General features: G+C 39.3%; 1 protein-coding gene across 3 annotated transcripts in view; it reads left to right on the plus strand.

The window, feature by feature from the left end:
- The window catches only part of NCK2 (NCK adaptor protein 2), an 84,003-nt gene extending 65,092 nt beyond the window's left edge, over positions 1-18,911 (plus strand). For all 3 annotated transcript variants that reach the window (XM_064646373.1, XM_064646371.1, XM_064646374.1), the window contains 2 exons: positions 7,450-8,171; positions 17,529-18,911. In XM_064646373.1, coding sequence (XP_064502443.1) covers positions 7,450-8,171; positions 17,529-17,723 — 917 coding nt within the window. In that variant the 3' untranslated portion in view covers positions 17,724-18,911. The remainder of the gene's footprint in view (positions 1-7,449; positions 8,172-17,528) is intronic.
- The last annotated feature ends 1,156 nt before the right edge of the window (positions 18,912-20,067 follow it).

The following is a 20,067-nucleotide window of genomic DNA, read 5'->3' on the forward strand; positions in this document are numbered from 1 at the left end:
AGCTGAAATGTATTAATTTTTATATACATCTCTGAGCTTAGCAGAAATTATGCTAAAAATATTTTTTCTGGCTCCTTCAGCTATTACAAGTATTATTTAGTATTTGAACACACTCTTGCTCTAGGTATTTATACTGGGAGTTCTCCTAACTTGTTTGTTTGACTTCCTTAAATTCATCAGCCTCAAACTTGTTTTACTTCAATGTTTCAGCTGTTTAATGGAAGTTGTTGTTTTAATAGATTATAATAATGTTAAATTTTTCAGCACTCTGGAGTGCTTTGTGTCAATTTAAATTTTGATAGGGTTATTTTTAAAGAACAAAACCTGTTATTTTAAAAAACTGGTTAAAATGAAAATATTTCCATTAAAAAATACACTGTGCTCATGCTCTTCGTGGTGGCTTCTGTGATTTTTTGGGGTTTTTTAACCATAAAGCAAATTGTATAGCTAAAAGAATTTTACTCTAGAGGGAGGGTACATACATTGAAATGCAGTAAAATTTCTATAAATAATTTACAGGTAACTGTTGATTTGGGTGGGAGGGTTGTGGGTTTTTTTGTTGGTTTGGTTTCTTGTTTTGTTTTTTAATTCAGAGAAGAATGGCCAGTAATATAAAACAATTTAATTACTGGGTAATTCATATTGCCAATGAAAGTTCCTTTTTTAAATTCTTCTTTTTCCAGAAATAGATTTTCAAATACTCATTCATGTTCTGTTTAAAACCCATGCTTTGACAGACTGTGTGAGGGTTGTGGCAGGATGGATAAGATTTAAGGCAGAAGCTGAAGGAACCATCTCCCAGAATTTTCTCCCTTTTTCCTCCTCTTTTCAATACCTTTGTTTTTATATGTTAGTTTGATAGCTGATAGCTGTGAACTCGAGCGCTGAAGTTGAGCATCATGCTGAAAGGCATTGCCTTTGAGTGTGAACAGGGAAGTTGGGTGAGGGCGTTGCCCATGGAAGGAGGGAGATTCTCTGCCCCTTGAAAGAACAACCCCAGCACTGTGGTCCAGTCCCAGGGGCACCACGGTGGTCCTGCTGACCCACCAAAATCAGCCTGGCATTGCATTCAACTCACTAAAATCATGCCAGTTAGTCAGCTTATCATAAAACTGTACGTCCTGGATTGATTTTTGGGTACTAACCTAAATACAGAGCAAGTCTGTTTGGGAAGGGCATAGCTGGTGTGGGCAACTTGGTGGCTGGCAGGAAGGCAGGGATCTTGGCTAGCCCTGCCCACCATTCCAAAGGGGCAGAGCATCACCTGTCAGTTTCTGGAGAATTAGAAAAAATAAAACATCTACAGAATTCAGTTTAGAGATGGTAAAAATTAAATACACCACTTTTTACCCACATTTGAGTTTGGCTGTACATGTGTCCTTTTCAGCTCTAGTATCAGATCCTGTGTTTTGACTAACCGATGGAGTGTAATTTCGTTTTTAATTGAGTAAAAGCTTGTTGTATTTCTAAATAGACTATGAAAGAAAGTACCTGTCAGTATTTGATGCACTATTAATTCAAGATATCTATTTGCTGACCCTTACCTTGCTCAAGTTAATTTTTTGACAATTTATAGCTTTGTAATAATGTACAATAGCTGATGGAAAACTAATTTCAAACATAAAAGATTGAATACATGATACAAAAATCAGTTCTGACTTGTTATGAAAAAGAATCTATTAAGATATGTAAATATAGTAAGAGATGAAAATGTACAAAAAGTTCATTTTCTAATTGCTATGGGGAGAGCTAACAGCTTTATTCAGCAGCATTCATTTTCACATTTCCAGCTGCTTATTTAGACTTAAAACTGACATCTCCAACACTGATAGAGGATATTTGAAGGACACCATTTTATAGAACTCTAGTCCCTTAAAGAGGAAGTAGTTTCCAAGAACTCAGTTGTTTTGAGACACTTTTGTTGTTGCTTTTGCAGTAGATTTTATAGTTCATAGGTCTCTTTTGGAGGAAGATGTCCTTCCTTAATTGCTCCTAATATTTGAATAAGAATTTGTTGGAAGCTTCTTAAGGAGTTGTATCTATCATATTTAGTGGTATGGCCTTTTTAATTGAATTCTGAAGTGAGGAATTCTGCTCTGGAAATTCAGTGTTGCATTTATGATTTCTCAAAGGAATACAGTTTGTTTATATTGCAACATTTTTCTGAAAGGGCTTTTTTTTTTCCTTCTGTGAATTTGATGTGTAGGTAAGCTGCTGAAAATATTTGCTCTTAAATTCAGAGAAGGTTTTAGAAAAGATAGATTGGGAGAATTCAGACGACACTAGTTTCACTTACCAACTATTTTTCAGAATTTGGCTTCTGGTATTGCATGATCTTTCTTGTATACTGGCTTTTCCATTCTCTCACCTTCTGTAATCTAAAGTATCAGATCGAATTAAAATCCCTTTGGAAAGAAATGCAGCTGTATTTAGTCTGTTTAAAGTTTAGCTACATACAAGATGTTACAAATTTAGAGAGCAGTCTTGGGAAGAGGTTGCTAGACAATTTGACTGCAAATACCTTCATGTTTAGTTTATGTTATTCTTAATCAGAACTTAAAAAAAATAACTTTGAATACTGATAAGGCTGCAGAAATTTATTATACAGCCACATCAGTGAGTCTCTTCTGGGGATGAGCAAGAGCAGTTAAAATACAAAATATAGTCACTTACCAGTTTCAGGCAAGGACACCACTTCACAGGAACATGGAAAGACTCATCAAATGAGCCTTCCTAAAATAAGGAAATTTTATCTTTTGTAAATAGGCTTTTTCAACTAAAGATAGTATAGAATATTAGACCATAATTAGCAAATGGAATCGAAATTTGTACTAGTGGCAAAAAAATCCCTCTATACAAGTGTTATGTATGTATTTCTTAAAGTATGTATTAAGATAATGTTTTAAAGATAACTAGACTCGTTTGTCCTATGAACAAATTTTCGGTACCTTCACTGGAAGCAGGAGAGAGACAGACAGAGAGACAGACAGAGAGACAGACAGAGAACCTTTTGTTTTTATCAGGAGAAGTCTGAGCAGTCACGACACCTGTGCTGTCTGAGAGGTGGCCAAGCTTTGGGCCAGGATTGTGGCCAACATGGCAGGAGACACAGGTAGGGGTAGGGGAAGCAGCACTACCTCAGCATCAGGCCAAAGAAGAGCAACCAGAAGGAAATTCCACCACTTTGAGGTTTGGGGGTGCTCAAGATGTTTCCGAGAGAAGTCTAAGGAGCACGAGATGGGAAGGCTGGAAGCACTGTGGGGAGAGGGCACTGGGAGAGGTGGGAGCTGGAGGACCTTATGGGTACAATGGGAAGGCCATTGCAGGGACAAGACGGTAACGAAAGGGTGCTAAGCTGGGCCTTGCACAATGGAAACTTAAGAGACAGGAAGCAAATTCATAGGAAACTGGTCTTCAGCCTGCTGCTCAAAAAATAAGCTATTCTTTAGAGCCACAACTGAGCTAGGAAAGGAAGCGGGAACACAGTGATGCAACTGGCATGTTTCTGAATTCCCTAGGACTAAACTTGGGGCCAGAGGATTTCTTTCAGTGCAGAGAAAAGGAGGGTTCAGAGTGGATCCCTTCTCTGGAAATGATGCTAACTAGTTGATTCTTTTCTTTATCTCAGCAATTTATCAGCCTAAAAATTAAACATGTTTACATCACTTGGCAACATGTTTGCCAAGAGTGAAAATGAACTACTTTATTGTAGATTAGTTGTAGACTGTGAACAGTGTTACTTCCTATGAATTGCAGTAACATAAAACAGGCTTTCTGCTGCTTTGCAATACTTTTTTTCTCCCACCCTTTTCCCTTCACTTCAAAGCTGATCTCTTGCTTTAGGTTTCTCCTTCTTGACAACTATTTGTGTTACAAAGGATTATGGCTTCAGGTGAACTGTAACCAATGAGTCAGAATGGGAAAAATACAGTTGTATTTCACTAGTAGGTAAGTTTTCATTAGAACAAAGATAATAAAAAATGCCAAAATTATGACTGCAATCGCAAATATATTTTACTTTTCTAAATATGACTCCCAAAGTGCTTGAATGTTTTGTTTTCCATGAAATTCTTTATTTGGATTTCATTCCATTCGGACATAAGAATAGGGATACCCTTACAAATAGTAGTAAGTGAACGTTTCTGTTCGTAGTAATGATGGTGTTTACTCTTTTTAGAGATGACTCATGTAGACTGTACTTTTGTTTTTTTAATGGAGTTGTGAGTTTTGTCATAAATGCATATACAAAGTTTACGATAATCCGAACTTTATTCTTGCTTAGCTATGACCAGCTCTCCTATTAAATTATATTTTTAGACTTGTTTCCTAAGGAAATGAAGCTTACACTAGTCATGCTGTCACAGTCAGCTGTCATCGTCCGTCCATCTGTCCACCCTTGATAACTCAGCCAATTTTAGGCAAACTTGACAGACTGGCAGAGATAAACTAACTAGTTTTCTCCAACTCTGTGCCTGGGAGGCACACTGCTGGTTTCCCTCACTGGAGGAGAAGCCAGAACAATCCCAGATCTTTGCTCAGTCCAGGCAGGGCTGAAAGGCAACAGTGTGCCAGGCATTGTGCTTGGCTGACCAGCCCAGCAAAGGTAGGGAGGAGGGCAGCACCAGGGGAGGTGAATTATGCTTTGAGGGCAGTTTGGAGATGGCAGTAGGGAACTGGAGATATGAGAAAGACCTGGAGATGTGAAGGCAGTCATATGGTAGGGGGGCTTATTTTAAATCCTGCAGGAGATGGAGGAGGCAGAGGAGGAATAGTGCGGCAGGAGGTATAAGGAGAAAAACAGGAACAGATTTCCTTCATTCTGCTCATGGAACAACTTGTTTCCTCTTCAATCATAGACGCAGTTATGAGTATTGTAACCTCACAGAAAAAATGATTGTTAGATAATTAACATGCCTTTCACTGTGCTTGACTGCAGCTAGGTTTCTGCATAGGTAGTTACTTTGGTCAAACCAACTGGAAACATACTCTTTAGTGCTCATTGCTGCTGTTGCAAAAGGTTAATCATTACCATGCTGTCAGCCTTAAAAAGTTTGTTCACATGAAATGTTAAACTTAAAATGAAGAACTCCAGCTGCCTTTATGGGTAAAAAAGCCCATAGTGAAGTTTCTAATTTCTGTGTTCCTAAAGTTGTAATGATTTGTGTTAAACAGGGAGGATAGGAAGGAACATTTGAAATGTCACATGAACAATTGGAAGGTTTGTGAAAAAAGATGAAATTTATGAAACTTCAAGTGAAAGAAAGTGCTTGAATTATAACCTTTTGATAAATGTTTAGATACCTTTATCAGACTCCAGAGGGTTTTTTTAGAAACTTGTTTTTTTCACCTGTTTATCAACTTTTTTTTCTCCAGATACTTCAGTTTATGGCATTCTCTTATCACACTGCATCCCCATCTCTCACAGTTATCTCTGTGCTCTGATTTTCAGCTAGTTTTCTCCTGGCCAGCTACTTCATCATCTACTGGGGGTTTTATGTTTTATTAGTTCTTCTGCTGTGATTCCAAGAAGTGGTGCTGCATATATTCATTAGAGAGCATATAAAAGCCTTAGCTTTTAATCTGCAAGGTTCAGTCTCAGTGGAGGGCTTTATGTAGAGTGAATTTATTGAAATATAGCAGCTTGTTTTCCATGAAGTTACAACAAGTAATTTCCCCCCTTTCTTGACAGAACAACCCTTAAGTTGTGTTTGTTTATATCACTGTAATTTAATGCTCGTTAGTTCTGATACATTCTTGTCTTTTGGTTAAAAATGATCTCTAAACTGATAAAAATTTCCAGTCTTGGCAGAGATCAGAGCCTGACCAGCTTCCGATTAGTGCTCGCTTGGACACTCTTTTCCTGTGATTGTCTCCTCTAGTACAATAAGCTGCCTTCCCTCATTTTGCCTGAAAGTGCAGCTGCCGGCTCTCGGCTGAAATGATGTAGTTAGAATGACATTAGGATGTAGCAGGCTCCAGCAGGAAGCAAGGAGCTGCTGGGGCAGGTCAGGAAACACTTCGGGATGATCAGAATTTTCTGCCATCTTCTGAGACCATAAGACTGTATTAATTAATGTATTTAACCCTTCTGGTCAACGATCTCTGCATGGTTGTATGTGTACTGTTTGTCTGTGCTGTACAGATAAGCCTGTGAAATAAGCAAAGAAGTTTTGTGTTGAATAAACAGCTTTGCTGAAGATACTCATAGTATATGCAAGTACGTGTATATCCATATATATTAAAACACACATTTTGGCAGTGGAGTGGCGAGATTGAATAGTACTGAATTGTTAAAAATGAAATACCATGCATCTCCTTATTTCAGATGATTTGAAGAAACAAAACCAAAGTACCCTTTTTTATTTTCCTTCCATTCAATCTTCCATAATTGGTGTGTGCACTCTTGTGTCTCAGCTAAGTATCTCACCTGCCAGCTGGGCTCTAGGACCATGGAGAAAAGTACAAATGCTCCTATTTCAGTATTGGTTTTGCTTTCTGCCCTATGTGTGACATTTTGGGTGTTGCTTGGTTTGTGCTATACTGAGACTTTTGTCTTTTGTTTTCAGAACTTTTATAAGCGAATTTTACCGGAGAAGGCTGCTTGTTCCCTTTATTGTTTTGTTTATATATGGGCTAAAGCAGTCCTTGCTGCAAAAGATTGAAAATACACTGTGTTGTGCAGTTTTTCTTCCATATTTGAACACTCATTAGCATGGTTCCTCTAATTAAGAAAAAAAAATTGCGTGTTTAATGTTGCTACTTCTGTGCATTGTATTTCACACTATAAAGCTGTGACAGTACATCAGAATTTACAGATTATAGGGAAACATATGCAAATTGTCTTCCTCACCGTCAGGTTTACGCTGTTATAGTACATGATGAAATGTAGATGAAAGAGGTGTGGATTTCAGAGGGGGGCTTGCAGATGGAAGGAGTTGCAGCTGTACCTGCTAGGGGACTGCCTGAAGAACAAAGAGAGCAAAACATAATCTGCAGACAAACTTTTGTTCTTATTTCTGTGCTTGCTAATTTTTGTAGATTTTCTTTCACTTGTTGTTTGAACCAAATTAAAGTCATCTCTAAAATTAAAGGACATGGTCATTTGGCTGGAATTTTAAGATACCTAAGATCAAACTCTGAAACATCTCAGTGACTAGCTTTTCTCCTAGTGAAGAAACCAGTGTGTTTAAGTGTGTTTAAACTCTGTTACTTCTGAGAAGAGAATAGAAGTCATTGTAACACAAATTGCTCCTTACCTAATGGTGCATCAGCTGGATGTTAATGAGAATCTCTTAGAGGTGTTGCTATTTCCTGACTACATAGTGTTACAGAAGAGATCTCCATTTAGCAGTGTTGTTAAAGTGATGGAGCAGCATGTCACCAAATCCAGTGTTTGCAGTCTGGGGACAAGCATTCCAAGTGACCACTTTACATTTCTGTCGTTTACAGGCTTGGGAAAAACCAAGAGAAAGACAAGTGCGAGAGATGCCTCACCCACTCCCAGCACAGACGCGGAATACCCATCCAACGGCAGCAGCGCCGACCGGATTTACGATCTTAACATTCCAGCCTACGTGAAATTTGCCTATGTTGCAGAGAGGGAGGATGAACTGTCCCTTGTTAAAGGATCACGAGTGATTGTCATGGAGAAGTGCAGCGACGGCTGGTGGAGAGGTAGCTACAACGGACAGATCGGCTGGTTTCCTTCGAACTATGTGGTAGAGGAGGTTGAGGAGGCAACTGCAGATTCACCCAGCTTTCTCAGCCTAAGGAAAGGCGCTTCCATGAGTAATGGCCAGGGCACCAAAGTACTCCACATTGTTCAGACACTGTATCCATTCAGCTCCGTCACAGAAGAAGAGCTCAACTTTGAAAAAGGGGAAACGATGGAAGTCATTGAAAAGCCTGAAAATGACCCAGAATGGTGGAAATGTAAAAATTCCAGAGGGCAAATTGGTCTTGTTCCTAAAAACTATGTAGTAATCATTAGTGATGGTCCTACCATTAACACTTCTCATCCACCTCAGATAAGCTACACGGGACCATCTTCTACAGGACGGTTTGCTGGAAGAGAATGGTATTACGGGAACGTTACCCGACACCAAGCAGAATGTGCCCTGAACGAAAGGGGAGTGGAAGGAGATTTCCTTGTTAGAGACAGTGAATCTTCGGTAAGTGGTGCTCAGCCCAGCGGGTTTGTAATCCCCCATGCATGGGGTACCAGCATGGCAGTGAATAGATCCTCTGTCTTTTCACCCTTAAAGAAGCAAGCAAGTCTTCAGAGCTACCAACCAATACACTTACTGCTTGTGAGAATCAGTCTGTTAGTGAAGTGCAGTGGCATTTACACTGAAATTTCACAGCTGTGGTCTGTATTACCCAGGGTTTTTTTAATTACTGGACAAGCAAGTAAATTTTCAAGTTTCCATTTGACTTTTCTTGTGTTTCTCATGCAATCCTCAAATTTACAGTGCTACAAGATAAAATAATTCTAGCTAATAGAAAATTTGGTCATTAATTTGATCTTAAAGCTAATATCAAATAGTCTTTGGATTGGTCCATTTCGTTCTTTTAATTGAATAACTACATAGATTCTTTATTGGTTGAAGTCCCATTTTAATGTATTTCTGATCTACTTAGATCACTTAGGTTTTAATAAGGTAAAGTTATTATTGTATCTAGGTAAGATTATGATATACAACAGGGAGGGTCAAGTCAGTAGCTCATATGCCTTGTAAACTGAGCCGTGATGGCATCAGAGGGATATAACTAATACTGATTATGGTTCACTGTAATTCTGAAAGTTCAAATTTAAAATTCATCTGAAAGGACTTCAATGTGTGCTGAGGCCAGAGAATTCACAGTTAAAGCACTCAAAATTTAATTATCCCTTGACTGTGATTTTGAAAAGATGACAAATTTTAATCTTACATCATATGTATAATTGACAAAATTGACAAAGTACAATTCTGTAACAATCTCAGATATTTTTATCTGACTACAGTATTGCCTGATTAAGTTTCAGGCATCTTTCCTTGACAAATTTGTTCTGCAGAAGACACGATAGCTATCAAGCTACCCTTTCTTTGAAACTCTGTGTCATTGAATTCCTATTTCTGCTTAATTGTAATCACTAAATAAAGGCAAATGTAAATAAACCGCAGCAGAACAGGAAGAAAAATAGTGATTAAATAAAAATAGGCCAGAGAAGGACAGGAAGAAAAATAGGAATTTAGAAATCATGACTGACTTACAGAGGCTGTTTAGTCAACAGAAGAAAAGACTGATGTGGGACTTGCGGTCTTCTAAAATGTAGAAAGTCACTGGAGGATTATGGTAGTCATTAAATTACAATAGTTCAGCTGTCTCTCCAAGGCAGCATCCTATCTGATAGGGGCAGGCAGAATACTGGATGCTGTGTATTCTTGGTGTGTCTGTCCAGCAGGTAGAAACTCACTTTCAGACCTGGATGCTGCATTGTGATTTACCTTGAGACTCTAGCTATCAACTTTCTTCTGCCTTTTGGGAAAGTACCAGAAGAACAGTTTGAAATACATTACTTAAAAAACAGTGACCACCATGCTATGGCTTGGGTTTTTTTGCTCTTAGGAGTCTACCTCTTATCTCTGGAGTAAATGAATTTCCTTGAAAAAACACCTTTTAGTTTAATATGACGTCATAACACTAAATGCTAGAACACAATAACCTTTTAGTTTAATATGATGTCATGACGCTGAATGCTTGTATTCAAAGCAGTTTCAAATTTGCTGCCTGCATTGTTGCTGGAGAGATCATTGCTTGTGGAACTCAAAAAGATTAATTCAGAATGTGGTCTTCAAACTGTTTCCGGTATCTAACACTTACTGGAATCCCAGAAAATTTACTCTATTCATATTACAGCAAGTTTTTTGCACACCCACAGAAAAAAAAAAAAAAAGCCGAATTGGGGAACTTACCTTTTTTCCTGATTTTTCTACTCTTGATCAGGTCTTGCAAATCCTGTATTTGGGGGTTGTTTTAGCAATGAGAAAACTGTAGTTATGCAGGTAAATGCCCCCTTTGTCTTAGTACTATTTGAGAGTTTTAGTTTTTATTAGGTTTGAAGGAATAATTTACTGCATCTCAAACTTTTGTCTGCTGTAATCTTTATGTGTCATACCATCATGTAGTTTGTTTATGTATGTGAATTATAAAACATTGGGGATTGCTAGTTTTTTCCCTGAAGTGCCAGGAATGATATAAGTGAATGGGCATACTTGATAGCATTGAGAAAAAGATCATAAAAAATCTATTTCAAGCTTATTATGTATGGAATGAAGGGTTTAGTAATAACCCTTAAATTCCTGAAGGTTGCTGTGTTTCACATGCATGACTACAGAGGGTGTTCATGCTGTGGCTTAAAGTCACCAGGAGTGTCTGCACAATCCAAACAAAAGGTCTTGATTAGAGAGACCAGACTGAATAGAGCCAAGTTGTCAGCTCTCCGGTTTGCTCTTTCCACCAGACAGCACTTCCCATTACATTGTGTTGCGAACCCACATATTAAAGCTGTGCATGCAGGGGTTATTCCTTTCTGAAAAGGCCCATAGATAAAACTGTGTATCATTCTGTTAATTCTGTGTCTGATTTTTGACCTCTTTTAGGGTTTTCTGTAGCCTTCCATCACCATAGTTACAAAAATTCATCTGTATAAAAGTTTTCCTTGGATTTCTTTGAGTTTTGCTCTTATTACTGAATTATGAAAAGCTCTCCTTGTATAGAGGAAGGTTTGTGTTATTCTGTATTCTCTTGATGAGACTGTCATGTTTTCCATTTTAAATGTTAGTAGTTGCAAGATTTTACAATGTTTCTCTAGGTTTAACTTACCAGATGTTTGTCTCACAGCTAGATTCCTTTAGCCAAAAATATTGTCTTCAGTTACACTTACATCTGAGGGATGCTGCCGTGGTGGAGAATATCCTGAGATGAACTCTGTAAGTTAGCTAGGAGCCTGATAATCTTCATTAATTACGAAATACTATTATTAGAACCATAAACTTGCTTGAACCATTTAAGCCCATGGTTTATGTAACAGGCACAGTTACCTACTGATAACGTTTTTGCATCTGTTACACCTAGGTAATGTCACCTTAGTTTTGGAGATCTAAAAGAACTGGCACATGCCTAGTTAGAAATACTGCTTGATTTGTTCTTTCTTTGCAGGCTGCTAGGTTGATGAAATTTATAGTCTTGTTTAAGTAGCACTCCTCGACAAAAAATGTAGATTTAACCTATGCAGTCTCTGTACAGCACCTTCTTACCCGTTTTGAATTGCAGGCTCTTCAGCGGTCAAATTTTTGTTCTCTCTGTGTAGTTCCTAACACAAGACAAACAGGTCTTGGCTGACACTGGTGGCCTACCCCACTGGGCCGGGTAGGTGATCATCATGCTTTGAAGATCTCAGGTTTCACTAAGTAGAGAATCAAATTTGGGTAGAAGAGGATTGTTTTGTTCAGATTCACCCTGGGAAACAAGTATGCTTGCTAGTGCTGTAGCTAACAGGAAGCAGTAGTATGTCAGCTCTAGCTTCTGAGCAGAGCCTTTGCTGCAGACACCCTTAGGCTTCAAAGGGAGCTTCTGTCAGAACTTGTGGGCCCCTTGCCCTCTGCTGTGGGTGGGTGCAAAACTAGTGATTAGACAAACACCAGTGCTTCGTAGTCCTATTAGGTCTTCTCATGAAGCAGAGAAGGTGTTATTTTTCTCAGAGTAGTTCTGTTTATTAGCACAAATGATCTATGCAAATTTTTTGATGATTTCAGGAGCAATTATTCATTAGGAAGTAATGGCTACCTTCTACTGGTATCATCACAGCTATCAAATAATAGTACCCCATCCTAAATGGAGTTTCAGGGTATAGTTTTAAGATGGCGCTGACAATTGGAGGTGTATTAAGAGGATACTGAGGATCGTGGGTGTGACTGGATTTGTGTCAGTTCTTTGAGATCATATTTAGCTCCTGTGTTCCTTTTCCAGCAATAGTGATAATAGAGGGAGGAGGCATAGGTTGAGAGTTTGTATGTTCTTCTGAGGTGCTAATTCTGTAGCATTCATGGTCCCATATTTTCCTGGGGTTTTAATCCTGCAACTGTTGGATAGAAGCAGTGAAATGTGACAACTGTTTAAAAACCAAAAATTGGTCGTGTTCTGTGACATGCAGTGATTGATGAGTGCAGCGGACACGAGGAGAAAGTTTTTGGGGTTTTTTTGAAAACCAGCATAAGGAAATATCCTAGTGGTTTATTTTAAATGGAAGAACAGAAATCTTATTAGAGCTATATTTGAAGATCAATGGAACCAATTCATGTTTCTGACCTGTGTAATAATGATTTCAGAACATGGCAAACATTACTTAGGGGGGAGAAGAGTATTTGGTTATGTCCAAATGAGGTAAAAGGGTTAGGAAAAGGAATTAACCCTCCCAGATCCAGATGGCTCTTTCCAAACTGACCTTAGATCTTTGGGCTGTGACTTGGGTTTTTTGGCTGGGTGACTGAGGAGGAGGAGAAGTGAGGAAAAACCTGGGTATGGAAGTGTTAAGAGTTGTGGAGCCCCAGGGCGGGCTCACAGATGGGAGCTCAAAGAGTCTAGAGTAGTTTGAGGAATAAGTGCATGAGAATATCTTTCTTGGAGAAAGAGCATTGCCAAATGGAATTGGACTGAAAGAAAAAATTTGAAATAAGGTATAGAATCAGTAAAAGGCTTTCAGGGGGAGCTATTTGTCACAACCTTGCCATTTATGACAAAATTATTGTTTAAATCTCAAATAGAGATTGTAAAGAGAGAACTCTCTTTTCCTGTTTAACTTGTTCTTGCTCTTACGTTGCTTTATAACTTGTTTTCATGATAGAGTTTTCAGTTGGGTTTTGGGGGGATTTTTTTAACAGATAATGAAGTTCCTGACCAAAGAAATAAAATTAAAGGAACATCTTCCTACGTGTTGTTCTCCACATGCTGTAGGCACCAGCTAGCTTATGGTCATCTTAGTTATAGGCGAGAGTTAAAATAAAGGAATTGGAAACAATTCAAAATAGTACTGCACCTGGGCTGCAGGTGTATTACAGCTAATCTTTAATTTTCTCTTTTAGGAATTGATTTAACTTCAGGTTTAGGTCTTTCCATTTATGATGGTGCAGAAATATTCACAGGTTCCCTGTCACGAAGCTATGCTCTGTAAATCTGTTGCAGAATCGTCAACTCTTCTATAGATTTCAGGGATTAAAGCTTACTTCTGATGTGCCTTTATTTAATGTATGTCTTTTATTCCTGGAAAAGTTAGTTTGCAAACATCCAAATGTAGCAATTAATTTAAGATGAAAAAGGAAGAAAAACTGGCCAGCAGTTGAAACAAAATAGCTTAAACAGTAAATAAAATAAGCAGTCTTGAAGCAAATCCAAGGAGGTCAGCAGGGAACCAATTTAAACTGCATCAAACCAGCATAGTTTGAATTGGCAATGTTAAGAGCAATAGTTTATTTAGAGATTTTTTTAATAGCCTTTTTAATGAATTTGCGTTTTTGTTAGGGTGGGAAGGAACCAAAATAAAAACAGATACAAGTCTGATTGCTTTTGCTGTTCGTACTTGAATCCTGTAGAAGTTACTACTCTGAGACCAATAAAGGGTTGCAGGATTTTTGCAACAGCTGTTCAAGCTCTTCCATCTCCTCGCACCGGATGCTGACTCTCAAAAGAGTTAGATCAGCCCTTCCGCTTTTTAAAGATTTTTTTTAATTAAATCAGACCATGAAAAGAATAAACTTTGTAACATATTCTACAGAAAATAAGTCATGATAATGTCTTCTATTTATGTATCAATCTAATCAGCAGCTCCAGGGCTGGGGAGAATAGGCAATAGTTCAGGAGAATGTTCATTCATTAAAGTTATAATTAAAATGGCAGGAATAGTATTTAGTGTGTTGTGTAGATCACTTTGTAAAGATCTAAGTCTGGCCAGTACCTGGGTTGTAGGACAGTCGCTCAGAGGTCCAAGAGCTATTCCTCTGTGTGTCATTAGCACATCCTTTCTAAAGGTCTAAACATAATGATCCTTAACAGATAAAAGGAGTTTTGGAAGCTCATAACTTTGACGTGCTGAAAACAACTGGTTTGTCAGAAAACGTTGAAACCTTGCTGAGTGCAAAGTGACTATTTCACTTATTTTTAAACTTTCGTCATAACTTCTTTCCCTGTTCCTAAAACAACAAAAAAATGTTTCATTCAGATTATGAACTTCCCATTTGTAAATTCTTCTGTTTTAAATGAGGACCTTTTGGTTACTGTCTTTTGTTTGACATAGACATCACCCATGGAATCAGCAGAACTTAGTCAGCAAGACTTGTTCTTGTTTTTTGAATCCTAAACAGCTAGTCTGCTGTAAGTGCCACCCTCAGTGCTGTCCTTGGAGAGACCCTACAGACCTGCCTGGTAGCCTGTGTTCAGAGCACAATGATCAGCATGCTGCCTGGAGCCCATGCCCTAAATTTCTTTTCTGTGAGCCCAGAGTCCCAGACCTTCTGCAGAACTTCATTTGTGCAGGCCTGTGCTTTGTTACTGTTTAATGGCTTCTGCCTGGGGCTATGGAGATGCCCACTGGATCAGGTCCTAGACCTATGTGGTTATGGCCGCTGGAGGGTTTGTCCACACTGTATTTGAGGCCTTAACCACAGCACAGTGTTGGTACAGCTGGGTTAACTTTAACCCAGTGGGGTAGGTGCTGAAAATAGGCCGGTCTTGGTGTGAGCTCTGTGCAGGCTTGTTTGTGATGCTCCTGAGGTAGGGGTTTAATATCAGAGATAGCTGGCTTAAAATAGCAGTTTTCAAACTTGGATTTAGGGATGGATGACAGGACATAAAACATATCTTGGGTGGAGCATTGGAAATCCCAAATGTTCTTATGCACATTTCTTTCCATCGCTTTCCCCCACCCTCCCCAGTCCTCTCCTCTTGGCAGACATGGAGAGTGTTCTGTCTGTTTTGAGCCAGTAGCTGCTCAATGCCAGAGGAAGCCTTCCTGACAGAGCCTATACTGACCCAGTCAAGGCCTGGTTATAGGTGGAAGAAGTCATTCTCCTACGGGTGTTACATAAAATTTTTTTAAAGAAGTGATGCTTGTTGATCTGGCACGTAGAAGAGGGTTAGTCCAAAGATATGAGGAGCTTGCTGCTGCCTTGAGCAGTATAAGAGGGGAAGAGCTGCTGAACAAAGCCAAGGTGCGAGTCTGGGGAGTTGGACCAGAGCCAGATCAACAGGCACACAGGAGCTTTGTTTGCTGTGAGCAGGTCACATGGAGTCAGAGGGAAGGCAGAGAAAGCATTAGAACTAAAACAGGTAAGGGGGGAGATACAAGGGATGAGATTTTGGGATAAGGCAGAACATGAGGGATGTGTAGGGCAGACACACTATTGCAGAATCAAGGACAGCATGCCTGAGAAAATGCTGTCCTACAGCTTATTTGAGTATGTACTCAGTGTATATCTGACCCCTGCAAATGCAGCGTAGAGGACTCAGTGGCTTTGGTTTTGTGAGCCAAAGTCTGGTGACAGCAGTAATGTGCGAGGGCTCCTGAGTCCCCTGCTTTGTCCTCTGCAATGCCACAGCTGTGCTCGGGGTGTTTCCTAAGGCGATGCCAGATGGTCCCTTGTGGGTTTTGTTTAGCATGGACAAGTTCAGGTTTGCAGTGCTGGCCCAGCTGGAGCAGCAGTGTGGCAGCGGGTTGTGTCTGAAGCCTGGCATGTGCCTTCAGTGGTTTGTGCCTGAAGTTATGCCTTCAGTGGAGTGAGACCCTGCAGCAGTACCTCCACAGTCACATCAGGCATTACTTATCTCCATTAAATGCTTGCTACAAACTCTAGTGTGTGCTTTTTATGTTTTCCTAGTGGCTGGCAACACCTGCCTCCATCCACCTATCACAGGACAAACCCATACTCCCATCGGTCACATCCCACTCCTATGGGGAAGGGACAACCCAAGATTCGTAAATGGCTGTCATCAAAAAAGGAATGGCAAAAACCAGAAGGATCCAAAAAACCTCATGAAGTTTTATTAGCAAGCTACACACTCGGCATAAAAATTCGTATATGTTTTGCCCCTGCCTTCTAATAGGAAAAGAAATAATAAAAGATATAAAGAGAAAGTGAAAGGGAGATCAGATAGGAAAAGAAAGGAGATCACTAGTCCTGGGTCTAGCATCAATCCAGCCAACAGGGTGTCCAGGATCCTGGGGGTGCATCACCAAGGCTTTGTGGGAGTGCATTATTCTAAGTAAGTTTTCCCCACCCTGGAATTAGGTTTCTTGCTCTTCATATAAATGTGTTAGCATGTGTAGTCTGTTCTTCTGGACCTTTCTGGAAATGGGTCCAGGGAGGAAGGGGGGGGCTTTGAGGGTCTTTTGGTGGTCTTGATCCCCCTCTGCTGGACTTGCCTGCTCCTTGACCCATTCCTGCACCTGGACTGTTCTGTATCGTGCAGTCTCCATGGACTAAAACAGGGAAGTTGGCCACAGAAATGTGCTGCCCTACCTCTATACATCCCCATTTTCCAGCCACATTCTTTTCTAACTTGCCTGCTTGAATGGTCATCGGTATTTGAGGCACAGCAACATGTTAAATCCTTATTGCCCAGGCTTCTACACTATCTCTGTAACCAGCCAGCAGTGGTTGATGGCTGGAGATGGAGTTCAGCTGGAAGCTGGGGACAGTGTGTCCTTTCTACCATCCTATGGTGGCATGTGAAGCAGAGAGTGGAATGGCCTCATCCTGGCTGTTTGGATGACAGTGCTCTCTTTGTTAAAGCAACTGATTGCCGAGATGAAGAGATTTATCATGAGAAATTGTTCGGTTCTGAATAACTTAATTAGTGCTTAAATTTTCTCTTTTGTGGGGGGAGGTGTAATGGTGAGATTTGTACTGTGTTTTTATTCTATAACTTTATCTTTTTTACAAAGAAGGTGTACTCAGTGGAAGAAATGATTCCCCATGCGTGTGTTAATGAAGATAAGAGGTGAATGTGGTTTTGTCTTTTGCAATGCAAAGCAAGAACAGCCCTCTAGTGGTCACGGCTTTAAAAAAAGTGATACAGGGAATTTTCTTCATCTCACCCAAGCAATATTGCAGTAATTGCATTCTCCAGGGCACTCTAGCAAGGAAGGCATACATGATAAAAGTTTTTCCCTTCTCTTTGACATTCTCGTGCTTCTAGATTGAGTAATTAAGATAATATTTGCAATTTAGTCATGTAATTGGCAACTTCAGACTGCATCTGGGGAGCTTTCACTTAACTGACTTAACTGTGCACGTTAATAACAATGGCAATTATTTATTGAATAATAGGCTATTGGGTTTCTTAAATAGCTAAAGCACTGAGCTGTGGAACAAAGACTAACAAATTACCGTCAACTGTATGACACAGTTTGTTCTTGAAACCACAAAATTACACCTACATTTTGTTCACGTTTATGTAATTATTTTTTTTTCTTTTTGAATTCTTCTCAACAGCCCAGTGACTTCTCAGTATCTCTAAAGGCGTCGGGGAAGAACAAACATTTCAAGGTGCAGCTCGTGGACAATGTCTATTGTATTGGGCAGCGACGCTTTAATACTATGGATGAGTTGGTGGAACACTACAAAAAGGCTCCCATCTTCACCAGTGAACACGGGGAAAAGCTATATCTTGTGAAAGCACTTCAGTGACGTTGAAGATGGACTTGGCCACCTGGGCCTCTTATAACTTACAAGCCTTAGGTCCTAAATTCACTTTTATAGAACAGAGCAATATCTGAAGCAGGCTTAAGGAATAGGCTCTTTCTAAAGTGTTTGCTCTGTCAGTTGCTGTTTGTCCTTTTCTTTTTTTGTTTGTTTGCCTCTTTTTGTGTTCCAGTTCTGTTAATCTCCGACCACCTCTCTTCAGGTTGAGAGTTTCCCTTGGGTGGCCGTGGTGAGCACTCACCTTCCCGGCTGAGTTCAAAACTCCCCTCTCTTGTGTACGTTTACATAGTTAGCTCAGATCAAGGAGGGGTGTTTTCAATTCAAACCAGTGTTAATCTGTTCAGATTTGCTCACACAGGCAGAACTCTCCGTTCAGAGACATCGGGCACAGTTTGAATGCACTGAAGCCGCAGCTGCTTAAGTGAGAGAGAGTAGACATAACAGTTGTGGCTGTGAGTTCTGTAGCTATATCGCTTACCGGGTAGGATATTACAAAAATTCCTAGTTCCTAGAAGCACTCTTTACACTGTACTCTGCTATTACATTGCCTCTCTGACTCTTTGTGAAGAGTACACTAATTAAAAGCATTTTGTAATAGTACTTCTTAAACTACTATGGTAAGATTGTAGTAAAAGAAAACTATCTAGTGTATTTTGGTCTGTAATTGCAACAAAGAGAAATTTTATTTGAAAGTTGATTACTAGAGAAAGAATAAATGAATCGTAAAGGCTGAATGTTTTGGTAATCTACAACCAAATGTGCCATCCACATAATGCTTTTTCCTCTTGCCCTTCTGCTTGTTTGAATTAAACGATTATGTATTTAATTCTCAAAGTAATATGTATCTGTAGCTGATTGTTGACACTAATACAGAAGATTAATAAAAACTGATCTTGGGACAGGGTGGGGCGGGCTACCAACACTATATATATATTTGCTTTACAGAAAGAAATCTTCGGGTTTTACAGAGGATGATGTGGTTGGTAGGAAGAGACACACAGAATGTTTATGAAGAAAATGCATTTTTCTCTTTTCTTTACATTTAAAGTCCTTTATGGTTTAAATATACAGTCTTTAGATGGCACATTCCTGAGATTGAAGAAGGGATCATGAGATCTCAAAATCTTGCATACTCAGTTTTTTGGATATTGTAATAAAAAAGATATTACGTCATGATGGAGTACTGGATTTATCCTTGGGTGGTAGTCCTGGTGTTACTTTGTCAACGTGAAATAGAGTGAATAATGAATTTGTTTGTCTTGGAATTTGTGTGGCCTAAAAAGGAAATGTCTGTGACTGCAGAGGACAGTTTTGATAAGAGGCAGTATCTAATGGGCTCTGTCTTTCTAGTTTCTGTGATAATTAAGTCCATTGATAGCTTTAATGAAAACTGCAAGATGGACCTGTTTTCTGGTACCTTTTTGCTATTAAAACACATTCCTTACCTATTCTGTATTTCAGCCAGTAGTAGTACAACTACCTCTGTGCATAACTCCAGTGCAGGATAAGCAGACACCAGCACTGTCTGACTTGCTTGGGGGTTAATCATGACACTGCCAGGAGACTGCACTGTACTTCTGTGAATGAATTGCAGTCTTGCTCAGATCCAAGAGGCAAGTACAATTTTTGAAGTTCTACGCATCTACTATTTTCCCACCACTCTCGAAATCTTATTTCTGTAAGGTTTTCTGAATTGACAACTGTATTTGAATTAAAAACTGTATTTTTCTGTATGTGCGTTAACTAAAATTTGGGCAGTGATACTTGTGCTTGGTAAAGCTTAATGAAGGAAAGCAGTGATTCAGAGCAATCCAAAATGATCATGCATTATCCTGAAGAGCACCTATCTGTGACTGTCTTCTAAGAAGATAGAAGTTTTCCTTAGGAAGTTGATGAGAAGTACCAGTTGTTTACAATCTGCCTACAGAGGGACTCCACAATGGGCTGCTTCTTAAACTTCATGAGTGAATTCTGCAGAGAATGTAGGGTTTTGCCTTCTAATACCTAGTTTTTAATTAGGTGAATCTGAGCATGTACCGGGTATGGCAATGACATTAAGAAAGTCAACTATATGTTGTATAAGCATTTTCAGGTTTCAGTGAAATGCTTTTCAGTCTCATTGTCTCTTTGTAGTATTTGGAAAAAGTATATATGGGAATGGTTTACCTTTTCAGTAAACTGATTATGCTAATTACTCTTTCATGCCCCTTGTTCATTTCTTTTCTGAAATATTCCCTAGTTTCCTGTCCAGCCTATGTATTCCTCTTAAAATTTTTTTCACCTTTTTCTATAGTCCCTTTTTACAAGCTCTCTTAGTTCCTAACCCCTT

This window comes from Pseudopipra pipra, chromosome 2 (genome assembly GCF_036250125.1).
Source record: "Pseudopipra pipra isolate bDixPip1 chromosome 2, bDixPip1.hap1, whole genome shotgun sequence".
Taxonomy (NCBI): domain Eukaryota; kingdom Metazoa; phylum Chordata; class Aves; order Passeriformes; family Pipridae; genus Pseudopipra; species Pseudopipra pipra.